The 14,704-nt window shown below is 43.5% G+C and overlaps 1 protein-coding gene across 10 annotated transcripts in view; it reads right to left on the minus strand.

The window, feature by feature from the left end:
- Nucleotides 1-14,704, minus strand: part of mcf2l2 (MCF.2 cell line derived transforming sequence-like 2) — a 77,218-nt gene that overhangs the window by 44,840 nt on the left and 17,674 nt on the right. For all 10 annotated transcript variants that reach the window (XM_088621909.1, XM_088621938.1, XM_088621900.1 and 7 more), the window contains exons 2-4: nt 10,017-10,100; nt 3,962-4,076; nt 145-235 (exon numbers count right to left, since the gene is read on the minus strand). In XM_088621909.1, the coding sequence (XP_088478035.1) occupies nt 145-235; nt 3,962-4,076; nt 10,017-10,100 (290 nt within the window). The remainder of the gene's footprint in view (nt 1-144; nt 236-3,961; nt 4,077-10,016; nt 10,101-14,704) is intronic.

Raw genomic sequence — 14,704 nt, forward strand, 5'->3', positions numbered from 1 at the left:
GAAATGACGAAATGTATACTTTTAAAATAAAGAAACACAAAATTCAAGAAGAAATCTCCAAATCTCGCCTACAAAACACACACACACAGGGAAGCACAGGTAAACACAAGTGAAGAGCTGTTATGAAGACACAGAACCACTCACTGCGATCCTCATCAGCGATGCTTTCACAGCGCTCCATTTGTCTCTCCGCCGGTCGATGATTATAATGAAGCCAATGCTGGCTGCCTCCAGGCTGGACAGAGGAAACAAAGGGTACAGGACAGCTGGCCTATTGAATGTCTGTCATTTCTGCAAGTGGCAGGTACACAACGAACTCTAATGAATCCATTCATTTAAATTGTAGGGGAATATAGCAACAGCAAGGTCGCTAACGAGAGGAGGTCCCTCAGACCTTCTTGCTTATTCACTGGTTAAGTACTGAAGTGAAGCTCAAGTTTCATCCAACCGTTTCTTAGATGAGCCCAGAGTCTGGGCCTCAACCACCTGACTGGGAAGCCTTTCCAGACACCCGCTACTCTTCGAGAAAAGAAGAGTTTGTTATTCTCTGTGCCTTTGAGTTTGCAATTGTGATCCCGAGTCCTTGTTTAGCTACTTACAGTAGTCCCCTACGCTTACCCTGTACACTTATACTGCACACTCGAATCAAGACTCCTCTTTGTCCTAGACTGAAAAGATTTAAATCCACAACCCCGTCCACATACTGTATGATGAAAGGATTCATTCTTGCTTATATTTGATCTCTTTCTAAGGCTATACTATTCTCTTTGTGGTGTGGAGACCGAAAGATGCCGTCGCATCATCCAGTGGGGCTGCACACTGGTGGTGGTGGAGGGGTCCCCATTACCGGTAAAGCACTTTGAATGGAGTGTCCAGGATAGCACAATACAAGTGTAAGAAATCATTCTTCTTATAGTATTATTATTATTATTATTATTATTATTATTATTATTATTATTATTATTATTATTGGACGTCACTGGACAGGATGCTGCCTTACTGGCTATCTGATTGTTAATGATGGGTATGCTGTAAACCGAATAAAAATATTATTTTAAAAAAGTGGACACAGTATTCTAAGTGAGATCTGAGTAGTAAATTGTAATTTTAAGTGTAAATTCCCTGGAGTCAAATGTTACATTGTTGCTCCCAAGCATTCTGTCCACTTTTTTCGTTGTTGCTCCCACTCAGTGTCTGTCTCCTCGGAACACATTTGCAAGACGAGTCAAGCACCTCCCAGGGCTGAGAGGACAGGATAGGACCTGGCCTGACTGTTCCAACCACCTGCCGCAATTATTCCATCATATCTATAATATTTAAGCCCTGTTCTTTCTCTGATCTGACGCTCTGTCATGGAGCTAGCTTCTGACTCGGGTAGTGCTCTCAGCATCACTAGCCTGCTTCCCTTCCAGTGAGAAGTCAGACTCTGCTCTCCCACCTGCTTCGGCAATCTCTGTCAGCCCCCCCTCTCCCACCTGCTTCGGCAATCTCTGTCTGCTCTCGGCTGTCTCCGAGCCTGCTCCTGGGCTCTTCGGCCTGTCAGCAAGACGCTGCTCTCCATCTGCTCGCTGAGCACCTTGCTGTTCTTTCTGCTTTTGCCTCACCCCCTGGTTTTGGATCATTTGTAAATTTATCTTGTTTGCTAATTAGATTAGAATCTAAATCACGAAGAGCAATGAGCCAGAAACATATCCCTGCGCTGCACCATTGCTCACGACTGCCCAGTCAGAGGAGAAACATGCTCTCTAGAGGTCTATTAATAAATTCCCTTATTTCCAGGACCAGGTCATTTATGATCTGCTTGAGGACCTGAGGGTCAGTTTTGCTGAGAGCCCCCAGTAACATGACTTCATGACAAGGCTGTGCAGCCCTGGTGGAGGCCAGTGTGACTGCAGGCTTTCATTCCAGCTCAGCCCATAACCACCTGAATCAGCTCACTGCTGGCTTACCGGGACCAGACTGGCACACTGTCTCCCCCTGTCTCCCACTGTCTCCCCCTGTCCCCCTTATCTCCCCCAATCTCCCCCCGTCTCCCCCTGTCTCCCCTAATCTCCCCCCGTCTCCCCCTGTCTCCCGCTATCTCCCCCTGTCTCCCGCTGTCTCCTGCTGTCTCCCGGCTGCCCTCCCTGCTTAGCCCTGGTCTGAAGCAGGTATAAAAACACAAGTTAAATATTTATTTAGCAGGTTTACTGTGTATGAAAATGAGAAGCTAAGCAGGTGTGAGCCTGGTCAGTACCTGGATGGGAGACCTCCTGGGAAAAACTAAGGCCACTGCTGGAATAGGTGTTAGAGAGGCCAGTAGGGGGCGCTCACCCTGCGGTCCATGTGGGTCCTAATGCCCCAGTATAGTGACAGGAACACTGTACTGTAAACAAGCGCCGTCTTTCGTATGAGACATAAAACCGGGGTCCTGACTCTCTGTGGTCATTAAAAATCCCAGGGCGTTTCTTGAAAAGAGTAGGGGTGTAACCCCGGCATCCTGGCCAAATTTCCCATTGGCCCTTACCAATCATGGCCTCCTAATAATCCCCCTCTACCGCGTCGGTTGGAGTATTCTCGGTCCTATTTAATGGCAACGTCAGCTGAAAGATTTGTTTCAAACCACCAAATGGAGACTGGTGTGCCGACAAGCGGACCCTGCTGATGCGGGATTAACGCTAGGATGAGAGAGAGACTGTGTATGAAAATGAAAAGATAAATGTTTATTTCCTGCTGAAAGGAAAAGAAAAGCGATACAACGTTTTGGCTGTGGAGCTTCTTTGGGCGTCTCCTTTCTTTTCCTTTCAGCTGGAATAAACCTTCACCTGTTCATCTGCTGCTGTGCATGCTGACGCAGCTCCCTGCTTGATGTTTACTATCTATATATTAAACAATTGTGTCTACATATAGACTAAGTGTATTCTAGTATCGAAATTATACTATAACCTATTATTATTATTCACAATAATAACCTCAAGTTGTTTTTAGAAACTTTATCTTAAGCCAACAGTTATGATTTGACACTATCAAACGCCCCTGTGCACTTCGCTAAGATAATTACGCTCATTTTAAATGGTCTCTCCAAAAACCTGCAGTGAAACATTTAATGCCAGTGCAGGCTCTGGAGCTTCTCACAAGCTGGTTCAGAGCTGGTTCTCTCACGTGGTTTACAGGTGCCTTTTCTCCTCAGTTCTGTGAGCAGGGCCTGTCTAGGAGCAGGTGTCAGGTGGCTCTGCAGGGCACATCCCAGACTGACACGGGAGGCCTCAGATGTTGACAGTGTGCAGAGCTCGGCAGTTTAATTATTCAGCATGTTGTGCCAGAGCCTCATGCAAACTTTAAGTCAGGCAGCATGGGAGAGGAGTGAGGGAAGCCCATCATAAGATGACTCAAAATGAGAACAGTTCCCTCCCTGCCCTGAAACAGCTGTTGTGACTCAAGTTCAGCTTCGGCATTAAACAGTTGAAACGGACATTGTTTAGGTGGACTGTGGGAACAAAATAGGATATTCACTCTTCGTGGAACTTCGTGTTTTGCTTAACTGGAAGAAGAGATTAGATTACATATTGGGAGATTTGTATTACAGAATAATGGTGTCACCAGGAAGGAACACACACAAAACACAACAGGTTTCTCTTCATGAAAGAGGGACAAGTTCTGCGAGTTTTTCTATTTGTCCTTTCTATTCAGAAAAGAGCCTTTCCTGGCACAGCTGGGCTGACTCAGACAGTGAGAGCCTTGGTTGGAGTGCAGGCAGCGCTCTGGTCAGGGGTGTGAGCCTGGGTCATGTCACCAGTCAGCCTGGACTCTCTCAGCTGTGCCAGCTCTGGGGCTGGGCAGGCTCTCCCTCACCGTGTGGCCTGACGCTGTGAGCAGGGGTGTGAAAAACACACAACCGGCTCTTCCAAATCACGTGGCTGAAGAGTATAAAAGTTCATAAAGAGCAAAAATGTAAAAATTACAGAACTCAATCCCATCTTACCTAGGTATGCTGGTCAGATATGTGACGACATTCAGAAAGTCTTCATCAGGGAGGTCGCCGAACCCGGAGTACTCAGGGAACGTGATGACTGGGGCTCCATCTTTTCCTCTGCCTCCTGCGTAGCATCGAGGAAAAGACCAGTTAGGGGTTTTTATGGCAAAGAATCACAATTATATTCTTATGTTACAAATTAAGGTAAAAGTCAATGAATAGTCTAAGGCAAGACTCAACCACACCCAGACCTGCACAGCCCAGAGAAAGAGCACTCCTGCATTGTTCTGCTCCTGGCCGGTCTTTGTTCCAAGAAGCTCAACACGCTGCTACTCGGAGGATACAGGAAATCAGCTTTTCACTTTGTTCCACACGCTCACAGAGTGCTTGGGGGATTGGGAAGGTTAGAGATAGTATTAGGAATACAGGTAGGTTTAAGGACAAGTCTACTTTCCATGTTCAGGGATTTAGATAGATAGATAATACTTTATTAATCCCGTAGGGAAATTGATGAAAGGGTTAAGGTTAAAGCTTTAAAGGTAGGGTTTTAATGGTTAGATTCATGTATTTGGGTTAAGACTAGGGATTTACATGGGTCAACTCTGATTGAAAATGTGTACCCTGGTATTCACTAGTCAAGACCACAAGACCACAGTACTGCATTTCAGCAAACAGAAGCGGTAGTCAGTCACTATCATTCTAAAGTACCTAAATCTTTCCAACCTGGAACAGAGACCTGATTCAAGTATTCAAAATCCTCAAAGGCACTGACAACATCAGCCAAATGTCCAGAATCAGAAGTGAAACACAGTGGAAAAGTGGAAAATGGGGCCATGAGTTGTCTTCTACATAAGGGGCTGTGGGGGTTGTGGATGAACAGGCTTCCCAGCCACGATGTCAGAGCCAATATCCTTGCTTCTTTCAGGAAATGGGAGGATGAGATCCTCCGATCAACAAACTACCAGCAACCCAATTCATTTGTTGGACTGAAAGTCCTTCTCTATTTCGTAACTTTCCTTTGGTTCTTTTGAAAAGACTGAATTGCTCTGAAAGGCAGAAGAAAAAGGTCGCAGAGATCCACCTATCAAACCTATTCAAACACGTACCACTAGGTGGAGCTCTTGGACTAAATACTGACACAACCTCAAACCCGCTGCATTCTTTAAACACTGCTTTGTTTTACATGGTACGTCAATCCGTCAGCTGAAATGTTAGTTGTAAACCGCATCGCAACTCGTTCAAGAAATACAGCTTGTTTTCTCTTCTTTCTTGCAATTCTGATTTCTAGATTTTTTCTCAGCTTCCCAACTTCTCGAAAAATATGATTGTTCTTAAAACTTTGCTAAAATGTGCTAACAGTCGCAATACTCTTAATTTAAATCTTTAGTTTGTTTTTCTGTCCGTTACTTATTTTAATGTGTATACAATTATGCACAGTAATTGTAATAACATCTATTCAGATTTACACGTTTAATTTTCTGTGCTTTACAATGTATCAGTTGTATTCTCCATGATCCAGGGTGCCATTGGTAGGCTTTCCTTAATACTTAATTACAGCTCCATAACTCATTCTTCCTGACCATTGATGTAAAGTGAACAACAGAGAATAGGGCTAAATCGTTCATCAGTTTTGCGTCACCAAAAAGACGACCTGGGTTTTACATCTCCTGTGAAAAAGGAGCACCAGGAGAGTCAGTAACTCCCTCAGAGAACAGCAACACTGGGCACCGTACATCTGTACCACATCTACCTGCAGCCCACGGAAGCAAAATAATAATGAATAAAAACCCCTACCTAAATAAAGTTGTCATTTTATTTTCATGGGAATAACAATCATTTTCTCCAACATCTCTGCTTGGGGCCAGACTAGCAGAGAGAAGCAGGGTCTGTTTGCGTTCATGTTCTCAGAGTCTCCCAGGGCTGTCCTAGACATGCAACTTCCCTCCTGCCTTACAGCCAATCAGTCTCCCACTTCAAAGCCATGGCCCTTGCTTGTGAAAAGACACACATTCTGCACATTCCTGATAAGGGGTCTTTGTCCGCAGTAAAATATTGCCCAACCTCTTCTCACACTCAGAATTTTTTTAAGCATAACGTTTCTTAGACGTATCAAGGATCTCTGTCATGCAGTTCCCTGCCAGTTCATATTCTTCTTTTTTTCTGACATTCACCACTTTCCTTTACTCTATCAGGAATCACTCTCTCGTACTCAATCATTTCTTTACGTTTTTGAGGACAAAAGGAAATTTCTAGTAGTTTTAAACATTGCAGCCTGTCATGTCCTGGCATGAATCTGGCTCCAGGCAGCCCAGCAGGATAAGAGGGAAATTGAAATGTTAGGAGATACAGCTGAATTCAACTCAAAGGATGTTTTGTACAGATTGTAGCCATCATGTTACACAAAGATATTCCTGCTCTGCAATCAGACAAATTCCAGGTAGGAATAAGCTTTTAACCTCAAACAGAGAAGATAAAGGAGAGGACCTGATTCATCCTTTCATCCTTTTCTAGCTGCTTTATCCAGTTAAGGGCTGCAGGGGTGCCGGAGTCTATCCCAGCATTTCCCCGGCACACCCAGGACAGAAGTCCAGTCCAGCGCAGGGCACACACACAGCCACACACACACTCACACCAGGGCCAATTCTCCCAGAGGACAGTTAACCTACCAGCGTGCCTTTGGACTGTGGGAGGAAACCGACGTGAACTTGAGGAGGCCATACAAACTCCACACAGAGAGCACCCCAGCGCTGTAATTGAATCTGAGGCCCCAGAACTGTGAGGTACTGTGGCAATGCTGTCCCCTGCCCCACTGTGCCGCCCGCGGGAGATGATTCAAGTATTCAACATTTCCAAAGGTGTCAACGACGTCTTCAGAGTCAGCAGAGAAACACACGCCAGAGGACATCAGTGAAATCCATGGGGAAGTGCATTTAAGACTCTGGAAGCTCTTCTTTACACAGAGAGCTGTGGGGGCCTGGAACAAGCTGCCAAGCCATGCAGTTGACACTGGAACTTCGGCTACTTGTCTTTACAAGATTCTAAGACTAATTACTGTATCTGCTAGCAACTGAATGAGCTAGACAGGCTGAATACCCTCTAGTCATTTGCAAACTGTCTTCTTTTCTTTCTATATTCCATTTCCTGCTACAGTCCAACCAAACAGCCAAGCTAAGCTGCCAAACCTCATGTACAGTATCTGACACACTGATTCACAGTTCTGTAGGACCTGCAAAATCCATGTGAGACTCACAGAAAGCTATTCAAATACACACTTTCTAATCAGCTTTCAGATTTTGAGTAATTCAAAGATGTACAAAGGCAGTGTCTCTCAAAAGTCCCTTTGTGTAAGCTCTTCCCTGTCCTTTAGGGTATTTATAAACAGGATTATGCATAATGTCAAACATTCGCTTCACTGACGTTAGACCAGTAACTATCCTAGGACTAATACTTCCTTCAAATGCTTGTCAAGAAACAAAAGTCACTTTGACAAAAGGATTTAGATCTGACCAAAAGTTTTTCAAACATCTATCATCAATACTTTCAAAATCAGTACACCCTAACCTAAGGCACCAAGCTAAATACAAAGTTAGTTCCATATACAGTATTAAAAAGCATTAAGTATTCTGGGCTATAGCAGAGCTCTCTAAAAATCAATGAGTCTACCACACCCTTTCTATAAAATTGTCCCGCAGTACAGTTACACAACTTGGAGTCTTCCACGTATAGCAAGTGCCAGCTTTGCAGTTTTTTCACACACTGAAGTCTGGAGGGTTTACATGGGTGGAAAAGAATGACAGTCGTTCTCTGCTCCGCACAGCTGCTCTGGCACAGGAAGGCCTTTCTCTGGTTGCTGTGCATCGTTCACTTGCAGCAGTTTCCACGGAAACATCTGACTCTCGAGGTCTTGAAAATTCTGCGTCTGGTTACACCAAACACCTCAAGTATCAGACAGCTTGAGTCTCTTATCCAGGGTACAGCAGAGTGAATACTGCAGACATAAGACTCCAGAAGATTAAACAGGTTTTAACCTAAGAAGCCGCCATGCTTGATCTGTGCTATCATGCTAGAGTGCAGAGGAAAGAGGTCTGTGTCTCTGTTGTCCTTCAGTGTCCCTCACAACCTGCTCCTCACAGAAGTACATTTCTCACAGACAGAATCTGCTCCATTTAAAATACATTATTAAATTAAAAAATATATTAAAGTTTATGTACCATAAATAATGCCACAATTCATAATGTCAAATTCAGTTAACAAATATAATACTGTAATGAGTGTGGAAGAACAGAGTACTGCATTTCATTACTTTTTTCTGTTTCTCTTTACAAAACAGTTTTCCTAATCTATTCAATTTCAATTTCCTAAACATCTAATCTAGCAGGGTCTTTCAACTGCTGTATATATACTACAGTAGCTTTAGCCAGACACAAAACACAAAAAAGTATGTCTTAACAGCAACCATTTCATGAGCTAAATCTGTAAGCTTAATAGTTCTAAAGCCAAATCTTTTCTTCTTCTCCTTCACTAACATAAAGAGGACCAAACATCTTTATAATTTCTTATTTTGTTCTGTTTCTTCCATTACATTTTCCCTTGCTATATATTCCACCTTTAAACATTTCCTGAACCTCAGGAAACAGATTTCCTGTCCGTTTCTGTTGCTGTCTGTCTGGTATTGTGTGTTTATGGTAGGATGCAGACTATGAGGAGCCCGCACAGTGCAATCCCAGCTCAACTGAACTGATCTAAGGCAGCTCCCTGAACTCCTCCTCCATCACAGGTAATTTGTTATCTAAGGAACAAGGAATATCATTGTAGTCAATACAACATGTGTATTGGCTCTTTGGCCCTGCACACGTTGTTCGATAACCACTCAATATTTTAAACAAAGGCAGCGCACTACAGAACAGCTATGAAATACAAATCCACTGAAACAGCTCATTGAGGAGCTGTTAATTGGGCTCTTTGCGGCTGTATAGCTTCTGACAAGGGATCAGACTATTGCATGAGGAAGGCCTAACCTGCAGTGAATTGTTATCTGCGCCCGGGAGACCAGCCTGTTCTCCTTGAGCCACGACAAGATGTCGGCCTTCAAACCTATTTCACTGATTCACAGCGATGTTTTCAGCTTTTTTTATTTCTACACACTTGTTCTGCGTCTCATTGCCTAGTTAGGTAACAATTCTCCTAGACCTGCGGTGCTAAGCGCATAAAAACTGCAAAGCTTCAATAAAATATGATTACCATTAAATTATTTTTTAAATGTATTCTCCCTGCTAAGATAAAGTAATGATTTCAGGTCTTGCAGGCATTTCCTGCTTTGAGCGATCAAAAACAAAATCAAACACAAGAGGTAACAAAATAAAGCAAACAACATTTTCACAGAGCGCCCAGACCTGCATTTCACCAGGAGATCTGTGTCACTTTCACAATGACGCATTTTAGGAGGTAAGAAGAAAAGGTGTTGTGTGCAGGATAGAAGCAAATGTGTATTTTTCCACACGTTAAAGTTCCTAGCCCAGTCAGTCGGAACTGATGCAAATCTGAGCCATTCATATGGAAATAGTTAATCTGTAAAATGCAGGCAGTAACTTACAGTTAGAGTATCTAGAGTTAATGCGTTGAATAAGAATATAACCCACCCAAGAACAGACCCCCAGTGACACAGTCAGGGGAGAAACACATTCTGCGTGTAATTTATCTGTGCAATTTGCCCATGGAGTATTAGGGCACAGACTAACAAGTGTGCACAAGGAGGCAAGTTAGGACTACGGGTTCAAGAGCAAGGACGTGCTCTGTAGGGAAACAGCAGCAATGAAACACAGTCATGGCTGGTACTTACAGTACCAAGTGACTGGACATTAAAGGTTAATTATGAAATATGTTCTTATGTAAACAGCTCCCTTAGCTATAAACACTTCAGAAATCGTGTAGGTATGTGTCATGGGTGAATTAGCCGTTGTGTTCCAGTTGTCCAAGGGGAGGAGCTGGTGGTGAAATGTGGCAGCACAGAGCCTGCCAGCGTGTGACAGGGGGGTGCAGACCGTCAGCTGGAGCCGAGCCCTACCTGAGAGGATGGCGAACTGGCGGTGGAGCTGCTCGATGATGTCCACGGCAAGGAGAGGCCGGATCTCCTGCTGCATGATCTCGTCTGGGAGAGAGAAGAGACAGAGCGCAGAGCCAGAGAGTCAAGAGTAGCTTTCGGGATCAGAGCGGCACATTACTGACCAAGGACATCTTCAGGTATTAATACACTGGCTTAGTCATAAGACAATCTCCACAACAGAGAAGATTATGATGCACGGAAAAAACAAAATCTTCACTACAAGTCCCTTCTTTTGCACGTAACTCTGCTTCTATGGAGTTTCTGGTCACTTTTCTGGCTGCTCAGGACAAAGGGTTCAGTCATCATGCCTGTTCCGTAGCTCAGACTGTAGCAATGGGGGCCATCCCTTTAAAAGTTCATTTGGCCACACAAAACATCTTTTCACAGCTCTGTTCTTCCATATTGAAGACTCTGTTTTTTATGCCAGGGGGGCTCCCTGTCATTCCCATAATCCTTTGCCCTAATGGTTTAGTTCACCCCAAAGCTCACTGAAGCCAAGTACCAAACTTTAAAAGCAAACAAAACCCCTTCTGTGAAACAGTATAAAGCACTGCATTATCGCACTTTATTAAGAGCTTGTTCTTCTCAAGTGAAGATTCACAATGAAGCTAAATATAGAGTAAAGGTTTGAAACGGAGGCAGCAGATCCGCGTCGTGTTTGGTAGCTCTAACCATTTCTTAGACTCCCTACTAATTACACAAAGCTCCTGCCAAATATAAACAGCTAACATTATCAAAAATAGTTACAGATGTGAGGCCGAGTCTTACACTGCATTTTGTTCTAAAATAAATATTTATAATATGACCAAGAAAAATATAAGAGACAATGGGTGCTTACAGAAAATACTACTAAGAAAAAGAGCTACTAAATATGGAGCTGAGGAAATACACAGTGGTTTTACAGAATAGTTATCAGAGCATGCTTCAATATGCTCTGTTTGTCTAAAGGTATGCGTTTATTAGAATAACAGAGCTTTAATATTAGAAAGTCCAGACTTTTCATGTGATGGTGAATCTTGGTTATGTAGATGCCTCTTGCCTCTGTCGCAAGGAAAACACCACCAAGTGCTGAATCTGTGACTGGCAGGGAGGAGAGGTTTAGGGTTCTTCTGGTTACAAAGGAAGCCGTTCAAAGAGGGAGAGTTACTGTATGTCCTGGCTTCTGAGCAGTGTCTCAGGCAGGTTAAGGGAACCACGACTCCTAAGTACAGAGCAGAGGAGACCATGAGCCAACCTGATAGGAACACATGCAGTAAGTGAAAGTGAACAGGACGAGTAGGGCTCAGGTGTTACGTTGAAATGAAGACTTGAAGACAGAAGAGGAAATCTAGAGGGAACAAGCTCCGAACTGAACCAAGAGATACAAAAGGGTCGTGTCACGATTGTAGTCCCTCCCCCTTAAGGGCGCTCCGGCTCGTTCACTTTTGAGTTGATTTTGTGCCCCTGCTCCCCATTCCTGCCTCCCTGCAAAAGCCAGACGCTCACTCTGTTCTGGGCTCTGCATTGGTTTCCTGAACCAGCCGAGTCCGGGACCTGGAGTGCCTGGTTCCGTCCCCCTTTTTCTCCCCGACCCTTTGCCGGATCCCGCTCCGGCTTTTAACTTTGTCTTGTTCGTCTTGGATCGATCACCCGGCTCTGGACATTTCTCTCACCCTGGACTTCCCTTAAGATCCCTTTTGGACTGTTCACACCCCCTGGAGCACCTTCGCCACGCCCCCCCCCCCCAGTTCCTCTACCAGCCCAGTTCCTCGTCTCCCCCTGTGTGTGTTCACTCCCTACCAGATTGTGTCGTCTGCATAGGGTCCTGAAAGACACTTCGTAACAGGTCACACTTCTGAAACAACCTGTGCAGCCATGTTGTTGAAAAAGATTTCCTGAGCTGCTTCCAGATGCAGCTGCAAGAGCTATTGACACCAAAAAAGCGTGACGGGAAATTTTTTAAATCATCATCCTTTTTTGTCTAAAGTCAAGTCTAGATTAGCCACCTAAATAAGAACCTCTGTACCATTAATCCCTGTTACATATAAAATAAGAGGTACTGAATTTCACTGAAATGTTGTACATTTTCCTAAGAGATATTCATGGGGAATAAATCAGAGCAATAGTATTTGATTGTCACTAATATGTCCGCTTTTTCTGCAGCAAACAGATTCCCAGGATTCCTGGTATCTGCACATATCCCAGGGAATAAAGTATTGTCAAAACAATCAGAGTAGTAATACAGTTACAGTTACTGTCTTTGGCTCAGTGAAGCCCTGGTTTCAGGGGAGGACTTAACTTAACTAATTAGCACAGCTGTGGCCCATGTTTAATTCTAAAGACATTATTGTGTTAACATGACCTCATTCCATACAGCCCTTCTGACTTCTTACATGCCTGACTTCTCCATTGTATTCTGCCACAGCACCTGATAAAAATATGATAAAAATATTTCGGTAGGAAATTCCACATCCAGAACAAAACCAAAACTAAAATGACTTGATGTTTTTTTTCTGTATAAAGAGCTACTAACATGGGTTACTTTCCCTTTAATGATAAGCAGTAGAAAATAGAATTGCAGCACACATCAGTGATGTCTGCCACTGGGGCTAAGAGCTGAGACTGCGCTTATATCACCTGCATGACAAACAGGCAACAAAAGTCTTGTACTGGAGAAAAAAAGTCTGTCAGTTGAATTTGAGCTGAAGAGCAGCGCAAACAAGACTTGAGGTTTAACTCAATGAAAATGATTTATACCCCATAAGACTGGCTTTTCAAATGTTTTGCTCCATTTTGCAACATTTTGATTCATTAGAATTCCCAAACTATGTGATAAAATATCACCGGAGTTCTTCCTTCCTTTGTCTATAGGGCTTCTGACACCTGCAAAATAGTTACAGAAATTTTCAGAATACTAGAAACAAAAAAGCTTTTGAAAAACCATCCTGTAAGCTATAACCTAGTGCAGGGCTGGGAATGACAGTAAGAGCATTGCTTTGTTTTCTGACAGATTCTGACAGAGACCTTGGCTCTGACTCTGTACAGATTACAAGGACACTCCGGGTGAGATCAGCACCATGGTAACACACAGCACAGCCTTTCTTAAAGACCCACAGTTAGACTCAAAATGACCAATCCTGATTAGTACATTCTCTCACAAATTTCAGATATAAATAAGCTGCTTTTTACCTCTGGTCACATGATTAAGTGTCTGAACTCCATCAATAACCTTCTGTTTACAGACCAAGGGAAATGGGGTACAGTCTTTGCAAGTAAAAGTAAACATCATAGTAACGTAATATCAAGTACAGTAAATGACAGACTTGATTATCTACTTAAATCTCATATATTATGTATTTCTATGTCTCTTTTTCACTGAATAAAGGGAACTGAAGAGGAGGAGAGGAGAGCTGCTCAGTGTTTGTGCATTTGACACTGACAGACAGGTACTCTGCAGGAGGCCCTGGGTCACAAGTCTGTATCTTTACCAGTGGGAATGCTGTACAGCCTGTGTGGCACTTTCTCGAAACATATCACACATAGAAATACAGAGAACCCATGTTTAAAACTTTCAACATCCTCCAGATGAAACACTGGGAATCTCGTAAGTTCCTTAGAGTCTGTTTGAGTCGGGCTTGAACAGTACATTATAGCCCAAGTTACAGCATCCTTTCACAACACACCACCTCTACTCCACCTTTACTCCACTCCACCTCTACTCCCCTCCACCTCTTCTCCACTTCACAACTCTTCCACTACAAATCCACATCATCTCTACTCCACTTCACATCCACTTCATCTTCACTCAACTCCACCTCTACTCCACATCATCTCTACTCAACTCCACCTCTACTCCACATCACATCCACATTATCTCTACTCAACTCCACCTCTACTCCACATCACATCCACATTATCTCTACTCAACTCCACCTCTACTCCACTCTCGAATCCACTTCACATACACATCATCTCTACTCCATTCCATCTCAACTCCACTTCATCTTTAGTCCACTCCACCTTTACCACACTTCACTTCCACTCCACCTCTACTCCACCAGGATGAGGTGAAGCTCCAAGTGTTTGCATTCCAGCATCACCTTATTAATACACACCAGGCCTACTGAGGGTAGCCAGCTCTGAGGGATTATCTTTCCAGATGTTCAGTTAAAGGTCCTTGTGCATTAAGAAGGATTATCAGAACCAAAGGGCAATGTACTTGGACAACAGAGTTTCTGTCTCGTGGTTAAATCGCAAGGCTGGCAACCAAAATGCATTTCCACAGGCCAGCACATCTCAGACACAGCAACAAGCTAATAATCACTGTGATGTGGTTTTATTAAAAAGAAAGAATATTGTGCATTCATATAATAATGCAGTGTAGAACCACATGAGTGTCATTGCATCCTACATATTACATTGTGTAGTTCTGAACATACCAGATGAAACCAGGCCGCAGAAACATGCAAGCAAACAGACAGTCACCTCACCTCAGCTCTTTAACCCCAGGACTAGTGACAGTGACCAGGACAGTGAAATATCATGTTTATTGTCAGCTGTCTCGGAAGGTCATAGGCTTGATCAAAGGCTCTCACACATCTTTACTAAGTTCCACTGATTTAAATCACACCCAGAAGAATCTTTCAGTCAGCACGGTCGGTCTTTTACTA

This window comes from Lepisosteus platostomus, chromosome 2, assembly GCF_059453375.1.
Source record: "Lepisosteus platostomus isolate fLepPlt1 chromosome 2, fLepPlt1.hap1, whole genome shotgun sequence".
NCBI classification, from domain to species: Eukaryota; Metazoa; Chordata; class Actinopteri; order Semionotiformes; family Lepisosteidae; genus Lepisosteus; species Lepisosteus platostomus.